The 16,687-nt window shown below is 37.5% G+C and overlaps 1 protein-coding gene across 13 annotated transcripts in view; it reads right to left on the bottom strand.

The window, feature by feature from the left end:
- Positions 1-16,687, bottom strand: part of AKAP13 (A-kinase anchoring protein 13) — a 287,641-nt gene that overhangs the window by 68,544 nt on the left and 202,410 nt on the right. For 9 of the 13 annotated variants that reach the window (XM_045561049.1, XM_045561057.1, XM_045561058.1 and 6 more), the window contains 4 exons: positions 16,428-16,564; positions 6,721-7,091; positions 4,499-4,552; positions 944-1,009 (listed from right to left, as the gene is read on the bottom strand). In XM_045561049.1, the coding sequence (XP_045417005.1) occupies positions 944-1,009; positions 4,499-4,552; positions 6,721-7,091; positions 16,428-16,564 (628 nt within the window). The remainder of the gene's footprint in view (positions 1-943; positions 1,010-4,498; positions 4,553-6,720; positions 7,092-16,427; positions 16,565-16,687) is intronic. The other 4 variants (XM_045561060.1, XM_045561054.1, XM_045561061.1 and 1 more) reach the window with 2 other exon arrangements.

Raw genomic sequence — 16,687 nt, forward strand, 5'->3', positions numbered from 1 at the left:
GGGGCTGCTGACCAGAATAATTCACATCTGTTAAAACTGCAGTGGAAACTTCCTTAAAATAAGCAAGATCTCAGTTGTAGCCGACCATGTTAACAACCAACTGGAATTGAATATGAGGGTATACTGAGGCTATTTTGTTACCTCTGCCCAGGGAAAACTGTACAGATAATTGCTACAATTAAGTTCATACATGCCAGTCCAGAAGGGCTTATATTTGCTTTTTTTTTTTTTTTGGTTTTGTAAATCACTTACTATGAACTGAAGCCTTATGTCTGTATTTTGTCTAGTGGGTAAATTAAACAATGAATTTGTTTTTCTTATTTCAATATGGCAACAGAAATCGTGACTAATTACAAGTAAATGTCTCTGTAAAAGTCATTTTCAATATTAGGGACAGGAGGGGCTAAGTGAAGAAGAAATTTAGTTTTCTGTTGTGAATTACTGAAAAGCCTGAGAAAACCAGATCTATGCTTACCGCAAAAGTTAATCCTGAAAATGTTTTAGTAATTAAATCTGGCTGCTTAGTTGAGAGAAGAATATGAAACAATAAGGAGTCTCTGAATTCAGAATCCAAAGAGACTGGTGGATTTGGAAGCGAACAGAAATCAGTACATGTTATTAACTGCCCTGCTTCTCTTACTGTTTTCCTCAGGATCTGGGAAACAGAGAGATGTGGTCTCCCACACCACAGAGACAAGTCTGCAGAAACACCAAATCTACAGCCACGTGAGGCAAACAGGATGCTCAGGGTACATCATCCCCCTTCTTGGCTGCACCCCTTCAAATGGGTACCCACAGCGGAGACAATGCAACACTGTGCTCACAGACAAAGCAGGCTGCCCAGATGCATCCCAGCCACACAGAAGCCAGCTCCATGCCAAAAGCCCAGATGCCTTATTTCATGTTTCCCCATTTGGTGGCTGGACGCATGACAATACCGTACCTTCTGTAATTAAAGTCAGCACTCAGGGCAGCAGAGTATTGCACACCAGAGGGACACCAGCTCATACTGGGGATGACATCAAAGAAATAGAAATGGAGGAAGAAAAGAGGAAACAGGGATAGGGTTATTAGGTTTAAAAAGAAAAGGCATAGTTAGAGACAGATGGATTTACTTAATCATCAAAAAATTTAGGAATGTCACATTCAGAATTTAGAAAAAGGCTAGAATAAGGACCAGGGAAACTTAAAATTGTTCTCTTTATGTCCATCTAGATAGTCTTTTGGAAAAGACTATGTGAGCTCCTAATAGGATGAACAGTTAAACTGAAACCCAAGAATTTCCTCTATGAGCAAAGAAGCCACCCCACCCGTGGCTTCCCCGTCAGATATTCTCGGAGTGTTTCAACCTCCACTACCAGGGACGATCTCCACACACCCCACCGTCCCACGTCACCCTCACCACAGCACCTCTAATCCCGGACCAAAAGAAACAATGACAAACTGTGCTGCCTGGGGCTCACTGAGTCATCGGGTTTTTTTCATGTGTTTCCATTAGGGATCCATCCTACACCAGACAATTCATAGATCTTGCCTGATAAGAATATTCTGTCAACACTCACAACCACCTTCAAGCCTTACTCACTAGGCTATTCTGCTAAAGATATAGCATGTAACAATGGCCATGTATTTTCTTGTATTTTAATGACAATGAAGAGATTTTTCCCTAAAAAGGGAGGCAGGATTTTATGGTGTTGAGTTAGAAATGTGTCCTTTTTTTCATTTTTAAGTTTATAACCTTTTTCCCTAGAAAATAAGAAAAAAAATCCACTTGATTATCTACTTCCTTGATTATCCCAGTACTGGTATCTATTCTCAAGTAGCAGGGACAAAAAATCTGGGGCTGAAAATGCTAAGTTAATACAACCAGCTAAAAAAGTAACCAATTCAAAATGCAGGGTACTATGTGAAGGGAATTGCATCTAAAGGTTAGGATTTCTGATTAACAAAAGCTATCATTTAAAAAATACATGACAATTTGGGCCTAAAGTTCTAAGTGAATTTAGAAAATTCTGCTTTTGTTTTCAGAGGGAGATAAAAACAGAGCTTCTGGACAACAATAAAAACTCTCAGCTCCCTCCTAAATCTTGCAGGGGAGGCCGCAGAAACTAAAAACACCTATCCTGAATACTCTAACCAGTCTGTTTTCTTGTCAAGTGGGTTTTTTTTTTTTTTTTTTTGGGAGACTAAAGGAGATAGGGAAAATGGTAGAAGGATGTAAGAGTTACACCTATGGCTCTTCCAAAAGTTTTAAAACATCTTTCAAAAATAAACGGTATAAATAATTTTAAATCAGATTAAATTAATAGCATAAAGCTCAAAAGTGCAGAAGCAGAGAGTAACACCGCACAGCTGAGACACCTCTTATGTATGGTGAGTGGATCACACTGACTTATAATGTACTTGTGTGAGGAGAAGCCAGATACATTTTACAAATGCAAACAAGACTCAGAAGTCCATTCTTTGAAATTAATTTTTAAATCTCCAGTTAATAAATAGGCATATTTTATCTAAATATCCAACTTCTTTTAAAAAACAGAATGTGGCAAATCAATAACTGAACACACACTGCCAAACCATCATTCTTAAAAATAATCTCCTACAGATTTAAACATCCCTTTTACTCTCAGAATATGACAATAATGTGGAAGACTGGGATGAAATTTAAGATGAAGAGAATGAAAAGCAATGAAGAGACATGAAGAGAGACATAATAGCTTTTCTAAGAATCCAGGAAGAAAGCTGCAATGTCTGTCCTTCCTTGCAGCAAAAAACTCCTTTCATAATTAAGAGTGCTTTTGAGAGTATCCTAATTTCCTCAATTAGTGCAGGTAATATTTAATGATTTTTCAGCTTTAAGATTTAGAAAGTTCTAGATTTTTTAAAAAAAAAATCCCTCTCCCCTTTTAATATTTGTTGGAGTGTTTCAATTTCACAAAATTTTAAAGTACATATTCTATAAAAATTAAGTTTCACTAAGGGTGAAACTGTAATTGGGGTCATTTATGACAGTTATATCTATATGTTAACTTAGACTGCATCCAGCAACTTGTCACCTGCTACCTTGTCATCCAGTGCATGTTTTCATTAAGTTCATATTGAAGAGCTTTAACAGAGAGCCAGACAAACATATCTCTAAAAGGTTCTGGTTATCTTCTACTGAAAAAGGCATTTATCAACTTGTTCCCTGGAACAGTAACTTAACAGGAGTCATGATTATCTGAAATTCATGACAATATCTGAATTTAAGCTCAATTTTTGTCTACAATCTGGAATTAAAGAAAGCATCCACTTGAAAAAGACAAAGTAGGAAAGATCATTTGCCCACTTCCCAAAAAACAAGTTCAGCTAATAGTTAAAAATACTTCTTTAGAAATGTCTCCTAATATGAGAAGGTAACGGTAATAATAACCTTAATTTTGGAATTTCTAAGTATGTTTCCAAACAGGAAAAAAGGTCACTAATAACTTTTGAATGAGAAAAGTAAAACAAAACTCAGCATTTAAAAGTCAAAGCAGGCCAGGTGCGGTAGCTCACGCCTGTAATCCTAGCACTCTGGGAGGCCGAGGCGGGTGGATCCTTTGAGCTCAGGAGTTCGAGACCAGCCTGAGCAAGAGCGAGACCCGTCTCTACTAAAAATAGAAAGAAACTATCTGGCCAACTAAAAATATATATAGAAAAAAAAAAATTAGTGGGCATGGTGGCGCATGCCTGTAGTCCCAGCTACCTGGGAGGCTGAGGCAGGAGGATCGCTTAAGCCCAGGAGTTTGAGGTTGCTGTGAGCTAGACTGACGCCACGGCACTCATTCTAGCCCAGGCAACAGAGCGAGACTGTGTCACAAAAAAAAAAAAAAAAAGTCAAAGCAAATCAGTACTCTCTGACTAGAAATGACTTCTCAACTTATAAATCACTTCTTTTAGCTTAAAAATACTACCTGACAAATAAAAATTAAGAAAGTCAAAGACTGAGAGATCAACTTATGCCTTTTATTTGCTTTACGAAATGACTACATCAGCAATGAAATGGAAACTATCAGGTGGCTTAGTTAATAAAGTTCTCCTCATATTATTAAAGAATGTTTTGAAAATATTTTAGGGCCTATGAATGAACACACACACATACTTCTTGTTCTTCTTCTGTGGAGAGAGAAAAATAGTACTCCCCAGGGTCCATTAGATAGGTATAACATAAACAATTCTTTTAATTCTCCTAGAAAAAGTTGAGTGAGACCCTATCATCAAAGTTATCTGAACACCAACAGCGCAAGATGGAAAAAACATTTGTTAAACATTTTTTTAGAAAAATAAAAATAGAATAGGATAAACTCCAAATTAAAGAAACTATTTCATGTGAAAATCGGCAACTAATAAGTATCCATATTTTATTTGCCTGAATTAGATGTGACATTATTTAAAAGTAGATTAAGCAGAATGAGATGCTTGTTAGTATATGCTTAGAGATGACACGGTTAATCCATCAAGTTAGTGAACTCTGTACCTTCTCCTATGAATGGGAGGTCTCCTGACAACATCCCCAAGAACTCGCATTGAACTGAAAATGAACAGTGGAAGAGGTCAGTGTTGCAGGTGAAACAAAATGGGATACAAATGCATGAAACATACAGACACCACACTGGGAAGAGAGACAACCTCCAAACAGAAATAGCACAGGAGGTAAGAGAATGAAAGAATATGAAATAAAAAAATATCAGAACCAAAAGGGCCTGACAGTTTCTGTGGAAGGCTGCTTTGCTCTCTCCTTGCTCTAAGGAGTTAATCAGATGATAAAAGTTATGAAGTTTATTAAATTATAAAAGTAAAAGGGTCAGAAAAAATTACCATTCATAACTCAAAAGAATCTGAAATTCAGGTTACATTATATGCAGGTAATACTGTATGAATTAGTCAAACTAGAGTGACAAATGAAACCTGACTCTCATTCCATTATCTCCAGAGGTATAAGGACAGTGGTGCTAAGTAACCCTTAATGCTAAGTTCAAACAGGAGGTCCCAGGACAATATACAGGTTAAAAATATAAATAACTTAGGTAATTGAGTTCTAATCTCAATTTAGCCTTAAGATAACCATGTAATCTTGGGCAAATCATTTAATCTGAGCTTCAATTTCCTCATCTGAGCTACATGATCGATACAGTCACTAAAACCAAAGTTGTAACAACAGGATCTATCCTGGGTTATAAAGAAAAATGGGTTATATATAAAACAACCCTCATTCCTTGATGCTGTTATCACCTAAGAAAGACAAGCATGTTCTGTCAAGAAGTTACTCTCGCTTCAGTACGAGAATTCTGCCTGTAGGGATCATTCCCCATGACCTTATATTTTCTGTTGTAAATGCTTACAAAAAAAAAGTACAAGATGAATAAAATTGGGAAGGAATGTGTTTAGAAATTGCTTTTTATATAATCTAGGATCTCATATGTATAAAAAAAGTACCTCACAGGTACACCGCTTATTTTTAAGGGTGGCACCCTGAATGCCACCATAGAATAATATGAAATTATAGAAAGAGCACTTGACAAAGTGACCAGAAACCTGGATTCTACTGACCTTGGATAACTGATTTAAACAATATGCAGTAGTCTTCTTATCTGCAAACAGGGGATTATACCACCTGACTCGTGGAGGGGATTAAAAAATGACATAAGAAAATGTGTTGTTTAAAAAAGTGTCTAAAAAGACTAGCAAATTAGGAAAGTGTAAGAAGGCATTACTGTGAGCTCCATGAAGACACAGATTTTGTCTTGTTTACTCCTTGTTCAGGTATCTCCAAAACCTACAACGGTGCCTGGCAGTGTGCTATATATGCTGGCTGAATAAATGAGTGAATGAATGTGATTCATTCACTTACATGGAATTATGGCCATAATATTATCAGGAGGTGGAGGAATTGAAAATAAAACCAAGCAAATAATTGCTCCAGCTGAGCTGTTTACAACAATTGTTTTAAAACAACTGTCAGCCTCCTCCCTTAGCTGTTTTCATTATTAAGGAAGTAGCTTTGGAATAAGCACACTCTTGTAAATGTCGTAGGCACCATGGCACTCATTCTTTAGAGCTAAAACCACCCGCTTAAATTCATCTAGGCAGCCAGTGGTCAGAAGCCAAATCCAACTGTTCGTCTTGTAGCCTGCCTTACGGCTACCAAATCCAAGGACTAACACTGGGCAAGGCTGTATGACACTTGGGAAAATACCAATATTTTAATGATCTGTAATGTGTCTTATGTTCTCTTTCTGCATGAGAAAGAGGCTTTAATTCTCAGAAAGCACTTTGAAAAACTCAGTGTTAAGACTGTAAAACTTCATGTTTATTTCTTAATTCAAAATTGACATGACACTATTCCAGTATTTTCTAATTCATGAATTTCATCAATAAATCTGGTAAGAATAAACATTACCATTTATTAAACACTCACCATATGACAGTCATATTTCACTTTATTATTACAAATAATAATAAAGGTATTTTACAGATGAGAAAATTAAAGCTCAGAGGGGTCAAGTGACTTGCCTAAGGTCATCTCCACAGTAAATTATAGAGCTGGAGTTTGAATACAGATTTTCCTGATTCCAAAGCCTACATTCCTTCCTATACCATGGTGTCTCCTAAATGCGTTTACCAACAGTAATACCAAATCAGAAACTTCTCAAAAGCAAGCAGATACTGAGACACTAAACAAAGAGCCTCCCATCTCACCTCCGTAGGTTCATTTCTGCATCACTGGCTGCATTTTTCCCAGGACCCCAGCTGTGCCTCCGGAAGGGGGACAGAGAGCGCATGGAGCTCCTCAGGACCGAGCAGTTGGCAGGCACTTCGGTGATGCTGTCCATTTCCTCCTCCTCCATGTCACCTGGGCCAGCAGGCTCACTCTCACTCTCTCGACCGTCAGCTCCCACCCCATGACTGTAGAAGCCATCAAGGCTTTGCCGATCTCTGGACCGGTTCGACTTTGAAATCTGGGGGAGGGACACATCACTGCCATGAGAAGAATGTCGATCCAGGGAAGCTGTGTCATCAGTGGAAGAACTGGATCCGGTGATATCACATATCAACTGCTCTTCTTCGGGCTGTAATGGAGAGAAAGCACGTACGGTTGAAATTAGCAGGACCAAGCAGACAGCTTTAGTATTCCACATCAAGCCAGTGGCTTCACAGTGAGTCCTAGACAGGCAAGATCATAATTGGCTTCAAATGGAGAGTTTTTTTTAAGGTATATCACAGTTGGATTCAAATCCTTTTTCAGGGGTGGGGCACCGGCAGGCTTGGGGTCACTTGTGGCCTTCTGGATCCTAGACTGTGGCCTTTTGACTGAATCCAAATTTTACAGAACAAATACTTTTATTAAAAGGGGTACAGCAGAAAAAGATGAAGCTTTTCTTGCCTCCTTTGGTGCTTAAAAGAGAACAATCTTGACATCAGAAGGCTGCAGGTTCCCCACCCCTGCCAGGGTTCTTTCAGTCAATACCTACCTACCATCAAGCAAAATGAAGGGAACTCATCTCGGGGGTTTCTGCCACATGAAAACTCAACATTCATATCATATTGGGTTTAACTTTTTTCACAAACTTTCACTGAAAATAAAGCAGTCTGGTTGGCAACAATAATGTGCTGAAGTTAATATTCCAAAAGCAAATCTGTGATTGTTTTTAGTGGCCTTTTGAAAAAGGCAGAATAGTTTATGATCCCACCTAAAGTTTGCCACAAATGCCTAAATATCTGTCACAGGTACTTAAATGGAAGAAAGCTATTCCTTTTTCTATTTTGACTGAGAATTGGCTAAGTGTTATGAAGCCAAATCATACACTAATCAGTCCTGGCAATGAGGTCTTTGATAAAGTGATAAGGCCCTTACCCAGTGATGAGCCTAATAGGAATGGTGCAACTTTGGTCCTAGCAACCCTATTAAAAGGCTTCTTCTTGCCTCTGCTTATTGAGAGAACCAGAACACATAATTTGACTTGTGAAGGAAAGATGAGCTTCATGGCATCCAAAAGGTCAAAGGATAAACAAGTGTCTAAGATGCACGATCATACTCTCAGTTACTATGTGGGCACAGTCTAAATATCTTTATTTTGTATTTTTACAGGATAGGGGTCAGGAAATAGGGAAGGGCATTCTATGATTTTTTTTTCTTCCTTACAATATTTTCCTAATTAGCCAGTCTGCTCAACGTTTTAATTAAGAATGTAGAAATCTATGGTTCTTTGAGAAAGATTTAAAAAAAAAAACCATGACAACTATTGAGGCCTTTTAGTTTTGGAATAGAAAACAAGCCCTACTCTGTAAAGACAATCTTTTTAAAGGTTTAATATAACATAACACTTCAAAAGCACACTACCTTCTAAAAGCATTGTTCCTATCTTTTGGGCTATATCTTACCAGCTAATGTAAGATGTTTTCCCATTCTGCAGAATCTACTTTCCTTAAATTGCTTTTTAAATAAGGTGTGAAATGCAACTGAGAGAGAAGATGCAAGGAGATCACTACACAGGTCAAAAAACTGAGGCCCAGATTGTCTAACGGACTCTCCCAAGTACACAGCGTGAACAGCAAAATCAAGATTTGAACCAAGGTTGATTTCAACTGAAAATGCTCTATTTTTTATCTCAGTCATCTTTTAAAAATCCAATAAGAACAAGATCTCAAAGTCAGTATCAGAAAGGTCCCTTCACAGGGTCACACTACAAAATAAAAGTACGTGGACCAAGTAAACTCTAAAATAGGGTAGGTATTATTTTAAAATAAAATTACTATTTTTTTTAAGTTAATGAGGGACTGAGGTGGGCATCCTAAAGGGTTCCTACTTGTGGGACCACTCTCCATAGAGAAAGACAGTGTAAATGGTCATCAATCTCCACTTCTAGTTAGCTTTCTCACTGTACTGGGTTGAACAGTGTCCTCCTCAAACATGTGTCCTCAGAATGTGACCTTATTTGGAAATAGGGTCTTTGCAGATATAATGAGTTAAGATGAAGTCATACTGAAGTCGGGTGAGCCTCTAATCCACCACGAGTAGTGTCTTAGCAGAGGAGACAGAGACACGCACAGGGAGAGCGCCCTGTGAGGAGACAGGCAGGGACTGGAGTGATGCACCTGCACCCCGGGGAATGCCAAGGACTGCCAACAGGGAGAAAGGCACGAAACAGACTGTCCTTCAGAGCCTTCAGAAGGAGAGCAGCCCTGCTGACACACTGATTTTAGCATCTTTGTCTTCCAGATCTATGAGAGAATAAATTTCTGTTGTTTTAAGCCACCCAGTTTATGATAATTTGTTACAGCAGCCCCGAGAAACTAATATACTCACCCTTAACTACCTAAATTGCTAATTCTCAAAACAATACCAAGGGACAAACAGAATGGACATCAGTAAAGCAAAATGTGTGACAAGCTTGCTCTAAACACACAAAAAAGGCTTTCAAAAAAACAAAAGCTCTTAAAAGTTTTCATTTGTCTACTTATCATATATTCTTCTTAGAAGTTAGCCCTTACCAGTTTGGAAATAACTTACAGACAATAGAATAGGTGCTCTTCACTCTGGCATCCAGTCTGGGAAGGACCTGCTATCTCTCTGGCACTTTACTAACCTCAAACTCAAAATAAAATGAGAAAATCTTTGGTGGTCTGTTTATATACATTTTAAACAAGGAGAGATCTGCCTACAATATATCCTCAACACAGTCTTTCTTCCTGGCATTGTGCTATGACATTTCCTGGTGTGTGCCTTTGACTGATCTCACTGAAAAATAACCAGGGATTCTTCACTCCAACTATGTGATTTATTCAGTCCTGCTTTCTTGGTAAGAGTAAGGTTCATACAGAACGATATTCGTACAAGGACGTATTTTTACTGTACCATGCAGCTCTCATTATGAGCTGGTGGCTATTCTGTGAAAAAGGAAAAGCAGAAAAAACTCAGAACTGAGCTCAGTTATTAAATACTAAAGCAAATGATTTTCATTAATCCTGACTGAATCTAAAAGAGGCTCTAAATTATGTATTCCCAAGACTTTTAAGTGTTTTCAAAAGAACTTCCCAAATTCATCAAGTCTTTACATTATTCCCATAGAACAGAAAATAGGCCTCACCAGAAATCAAACCCAGATTACAATCACAGCCTTTCTATAGGTAAGTGTGTGACTATGGGTACGTCACTTCTTCACTGTGCCTTTCTTTCCATCTAATATGAAAGACTTAAAGTAGATCAAAGAGGTTAGAAATTAATATGAGGTCTGTTGAAAGGTATTATCTATTTAAATCATGGATGATAGAGGACAAAAGAAAAGCAGAATTTTAAAAAATCTTGAATTTTTTGAAAGAAAATTCCTTTCTAGTCCCTGAATCTATTAGTGCTGAAGTTCTTAGAGAGATCTGCCAAATATTAATAAGAGCTGTATGAACTATTACTTCTCCCATTCTGTCTTCCCTCCCCCTGCAAAAGAAAAAACAATACTGAGTTTTGGGTATGCTCTTTCTCCATTACATATTAGAAGAAAAAAAAAGTTATGGCTTCTGACATATATCAGAATGTTCCATGCCTGAGATCTGAAGTTTCTCTTAAGAGTTCTCAAGTTTTATGTCAGTCTTTCTTTAGAGAGATCATTTATCTTAAAATGTATGCTAACCAAATACTTCCAGGGACTTAGGATATTACGCGATTGTCTGGAGGAATGGTGCCATGAAATCAGTGTAACTAAAACATTTTATTTTCTTGAAGTCAAAACCAGGTGATATTACAAGTCTTATAAGCAGATGACCAAAACATAATTCTCTGCTAAATACAAGGTTTTTTTTTCCCCCCTTAATATGCAGTTGTTAGGTAGGGATGTATTAAGATTCAGTTAGGGCAAAGAAACAGAAGAGACCTGAAAAGACAGACATAGGAGAGAAGGGGCGTGTGGGAGTTGTGTATGTGTGTGACAAAGAAAACTTATTGGGGAAACTAAGACTGAATCTATATCTGAGATTGACACAAAAATCCTTCCTCCCTCGAATTTTCACAATTGGTTTTCCTCCGGCATATGGAAGAATGGAACACAAAAAGTGTCATCTCTACCATCAGCTTTTTCCTTTGGGCTTATGTAATATTGAAAATCTGCAAAGGCAACAGGCTAGCAAAAGTTCCCACAAGTCAAGGACAGAATGCCTGCAAAAGAATGTGCCCTCTACGCAACATACAAGTGTGAGTGTGGCTGCTCATTGCTAGCACCCAGTCTTAAACAGACAGCTCTGGCTTGTGGGGGGCAGGAGCTGAGGTGACGGAGTGACCCAAGGATACTGCTCTGCTTAATCTCCGGTCAAATAAACTAGGGAGATTTGAATTACAAAATAATTATATGGTTAAATAAGATGATGATGCTATCTATATAAAGTCTGATAAGCTATTACTACTCTTAAATATATATGCAAAATAACTATGACATAAATATGAATAATTATTACTTATTGCCATGTGGGGCTCTACACTAAATTATTTAGATATACATATTATTTCTTTTAATCCTGGCAGCTATTCAATTTAGTAAGTATCGTCATCCCCACTTTATAGGTAAGAAATCTGAGGTTCAGTGAGGTTAAATAATAAACTCAAGATTCCAATTTAACTGCTCTAAGGGTCAGTTACAAATATATTTTTTAAGTTCTCCAGAAGATTCTAGGTACAGCTAGGATTGGATCCTACTGCTATAAACTACAGAGCTGTTATAAAAATGTTTTAAATAACACTGAGATGGATCCTAGTCCTACACATAAAAGCTAAACCTATAAAACTTCCAAAGGAAAACCTCAAGACTGGAGGCAGGCAAAGCAATAATAGGACAGGGCACAGGAAACAATAACCATAAAAATTAATAAGTTATACTTCATTGAAATGAAAAACTTCAGCTCATCAAGACACCATTATGAAAGTGAACAGGCAAGCCACAGACTGAGAGAAAATATTTACAAAACATAAATGTAACAAAGGACTGGTATCCAGGATATTTATAGAACTCTTACTTCCCAACAATTAAAAAACCCAAACAATCCAATTTTTTAAAATGGGCAAAAGATCCGAACAGACACTCCATAAGGGAAGATTTATCAGAGGTCAATAAACACACATAAATGTGTTTAACATCATTAGTTGTCAAGGTAACACAAACCAAAATCATAATAAGACACCACTACATGCACACCAGAAATGCTAAAATTAAAACAATTATGTACGTTGATAAGGATACGGAGCAACTAGACTTCTCATACATTGCCGGTGAGAAAGTAAAATGATACTAGTTTGGAAAAAGGTCTGTTTCTCAGGAAACAAAACCTACACCTACCATATAATCCAACAATTCTACTCCTAGGTATTTATTTACCAAAGAGAAATGATATTATTTAGATTCCATTTATATGAAGTTATGAAACAGGGAAAACTAATCCATGGTGGGAAAAAATTAAAATAGTTGTTGCTCTAGGGGGTTTGAATGGAGACTGGCAAGGGGCACGAGGAAACTTTCCAAAGTGATGCTACAGTCCACATGCTGATGTAAGTTTGGGCTACAAAGGTGAATGATTGCATCATCAAAAGTCACTGAGTGGTACCCTCAAGGTGGTGCATGTCATTGGATGTATATTTTACACACCAAAAAAAGGCTATATATAAACACTGAATTTTAAGTGTTTAGAGGTAAAGTGTATTGACATTTGTAATTTATTTGGAAATGCATCAAAGAATTTAGGTGAACTGGTGGGTGGATAGATGGATGGACAGATACATAGTTAGGTAACAAAACAAATACAATAAAAAGTTAAATGCAGAATCTAGGTGGTGGGTATATGGGAGTTCATTACATAATTCTTCAAATTTTCTATATTTCAGTATTCTCATAATAAAATGTTAGGGAACAATGCCTGACTAAGCTTTCTTAACCAGAGTTACATTATATAGGGAAGATATACATGTGTATAGAGAGGTATAGACATTATATATGCTAATATACATAAAAAATATACATAAAAATATAAACACTACTGTATACTTTGTATCTTATTACTACACCTGAAGACATCATGCTTAGTACTGCCAAAATACAAGCCCCTTAATTTTCATTCATTTATTCACCTAATATTTATTATTATTATGTTATACACAAGGTACTCTACTATGTGCCTTGCAAAATAACAGCTCACATTTTAAACATCTAATACATGGCAATCACTTAATCCATTTATGTACAATATTTTATCTAGGAATCTTAAGTATCTAATCACAAACATTATTCCTGGTTCACAGTTTTAAAACTTTAATAATTTCAGTACTTGTGCACAGGCAATTATAGTTTTTCTATTCTCGATTCTGTAAATACCTTTACTTTTATCCCTAAAAGGTTTATTTAAAAAAGATAATTTTTTGGTTTGGTGATCAAGTACTTTGGAGCTAACTACGGCACATGAAAGAAAGGATGTTACCCTTAAGGTTCCATATCTTAGAGAAATTACTTTGATTTTTTTAATCAGTTGTAGATATGCCTTATAATCTAAAGAAAAAATAAGTATAAAAGGCTTTGATTTACCTCTCTGTGGGAAAAGAGGCAGAAACTATTAATATCTCTTGTGGACTTTAATCATCCTTTTGGATAGCAGAGTGGCCGAGATCACGTATACTCTAAGATCACAATTCCTCACTTAGCTAGTTGCCAAAAGAATCCCATTTTCTCACTTTGAAAACAAAATCTAAATTTTGTGCTGCTAAGGAAAAGAACGACCTCAGGAACCGGCAAATATTCATAAGAATAAACATGACGCTCGTTACACTCACCAAAAACTCACATTTACCAGGAGGAATACAGAAAGACATGGTTAAGGTGAAAAGTTCATGACAAACACCAGAGACTATTAAAGAGACCTCTGTAAGGCCAGAGTCACACAGATGGCTGCAGGAAGTGACCTAATGCACCACTCATGGTTCACAGAAAAGGCTGTTGTAACATCTTGCTTACAGATTATTTGGAGGAGAAGAGGGTTAGACTTTGGGAAAAAACTCTGGGTCATACTGATATTTCACCAGCACATGTCGTGTGGGTGACCACTGAGGAAGACGGTTAAGGAAGTAGCTGATGCCTGTCTGCCGGTGCCGTGTTTCTATATAAATCACTGGTTATTGGAGATTGAGAGTAAAATAAAAATAAAAAAAAAATTGAGCAGGTTTTAGAGTCAGGACTATGTGCAAATCTCAATTTTGTTATTCACCTGCTGAGTAATTCTGGATAAACTTCTTTACCAATCAGAGCCTCTACTTCCTCAAGGGTATAATAGAGATAAAACTACCTACCTGTCAGGGTTGCTGGGCACATGAAATGAGATCAAATATATAAAGAATTCAGTTTAGTGCCTAGTGTATAGTAAGCACTCTGTCAATATTAGTTTCTCTCATTTCCGTTTCATAAGTTAGCCCTTGGTTTTATTAATACTAGAGAAAAAACATTTATTGCAAAGCCTGTCCTGCTCACAAACCACTCTGGCAGAGCAGAAATACTAAGAGGAAAAATCCTCCCAATCTCTTTCCAGGTCATTTAGACAGTCTCATGCATGCATGAAGAATGAAAGCGCACCCATCATTTCTGGTTTCCCCTAAGCACTGGTGTGAAATTTAGGTAAAAGTTTATTTGGGGTGTGTGCTTCAACTTTTAGAAATTTTAACTGTCTAGTTTTCCTGAAAAGAAAAAACCTGCCAAATCTAGCACAGTCCATTTGTATGAACAATCTCCTAAATGCTTTTGGGAGACTGAATAAGAAGGTAAAATATAGTAAAATATAGGAAATTCTAGTTTTCCTTAGCTAGGAAAACCATCCAGTTTGGCCACCAGAAATAACTATTATTCTGCAGAGATGGTAACACCCAGGGACAAGCTGTCATACACCTAGGAGGTAGCAAGCATTTCCTAATGAAGATACTTAATTTTTTACTATAAAAATTTTCAAACACACACACAAATGTTTAACAAATCTCTGTGTATCCATGACCCAGTTTCAGTGATTATCACTGATCCCATTTTAAAGCTGGAACTCAGAAAAAAGCATTATGTTTTTGGAGACCCTCAGAACGGTATTCCCCCTTGTCCTTAACAATCAAAACTTCAAAGTCACAGTGGAAATTACCCTAATTCTGATATTTAACAACAACAACAAAAACCTCTGCTGATTTCCCTCTTCCTAAACTTACAGAGAAGGGGAGATCTTCTCCAACGTGTGGAGATTTTACTTTACAGAATTCCTTGAGTCAATTCACTATGAGTAACACCAATGATAGAAATCCTGAAGTTTGTACCATAATCCCTTCCAGGGACCTTGGGAAGACCATAAGCATGAGAGAAAGGAAGAAGGTAAAAGAAGAGTTAGGGACGGCCAAAACTGAGAGGAAGGTACACAGGGTACATTCATAGAGGCTTCAATATGTTCCAGATTTCCAGAACGTTAAGCCTCCATTCTTATATCATAACTTCTAAACATAGCAACATCACACCACCTTGGATAATTTAATCACCCACTAACACAACTGCTCTCACCACTTCTCTAAAGTCATCATAAAATCAGAAGGAACAGTCTCCCTCTCAGCTGCCACAATGTTTCTGTCCCTTCACCCCCTTACTATTAAGAAAACCACTTGCAGCTTATAATTGAGTACCATTTACTGTCTCAGCTGTGGGAAAGCCGTCTCTCTATTCTTATCAGGGGACAAAACAGAACGTGCTGCAACTAGAAAGAAATACAAGCAAAGGAAAGCAATCCGCACCCATCCCCCACCTCCCTCAGACAGCCTCAAATTATATGCAAACAGGAGCTGATTCATGTGGATGAGCAGTTCACTATGGAGAAAGCTTGGATTCCCTAGCAGAGACCTAGAAGTTCCAATTAAACAGACTAGATGGGATGGGGTGATATCATCACACTCAACAGCAAGCTTCAGGCCCAAACACATTCATCAGAAATGACTGTATGGTTAGTTTATACACATGACATCATATTGTCTGAGCTGTGGTCCCTTCCTGCCCACTGAAAAGTGTTCAATGTCATCTGACTTAATTCATTCTAAAGAAACTTCCATTTCTTCAGACTTTAATACGAACTTCAAAATCTGCCATGATTCTGCAGAAAATAAATTTGCTCAATGCCTTTTTATAAACCCTGGCAACCTGAGGTTTCCTTCTCCAGAAGGTAATATTTACACTGCTCTGAGAGTGAGCGAAGCCAAGGCTAGCTGAACCACAGCCTATGAGCAGGAGTTATATACTGAGGGAAACTATGTGTCTGGGGAAGACAATGAGCACAGGAGAAAGGAATAAGCAAGGCGGAACAGAGTTGGGAAGCCCAAATAGGAACATGAGGGCTGCTGGACAAAAGGAAAGGAAGGGGACTTCCCCCCATACCTTTGGGAAGATGATGCTGTCCATTTCATCACTGGGTGAGTGAAAGAGGTCAGAATCACTCCCAGATTCTCGTTTAAGTACATCTTGTTTTGAGGCACACTCTCTGTCTGCTCCAACATCCAAGAAGTTCCCACATTCTGAAAAAGAAAATTTATTCAACCAATACTTTAAAAAAAAATACTCTCTTTTCATCGCAGCAACCAGCATTTTAAATCTTTCTCACCCTTTCTTCTCTTCCTTCCTTCCCTCCTTCTTTCTGT

This window comes from Lemur catta, chromosome 9 (assembly GCF_020740605.2).
Source record: "Lemur catta isolate mLemCat1 chromosome 9, mLemCat1.pri, whole genome shotgun sequence".
In the NCBI taxonomy this organism is placed as follows: domain Eukaryota; kingdom Metazoa; phylum Chordata; class Mammalia; order Primates; family Lemuridae; genus Lemur; species Lemur catta.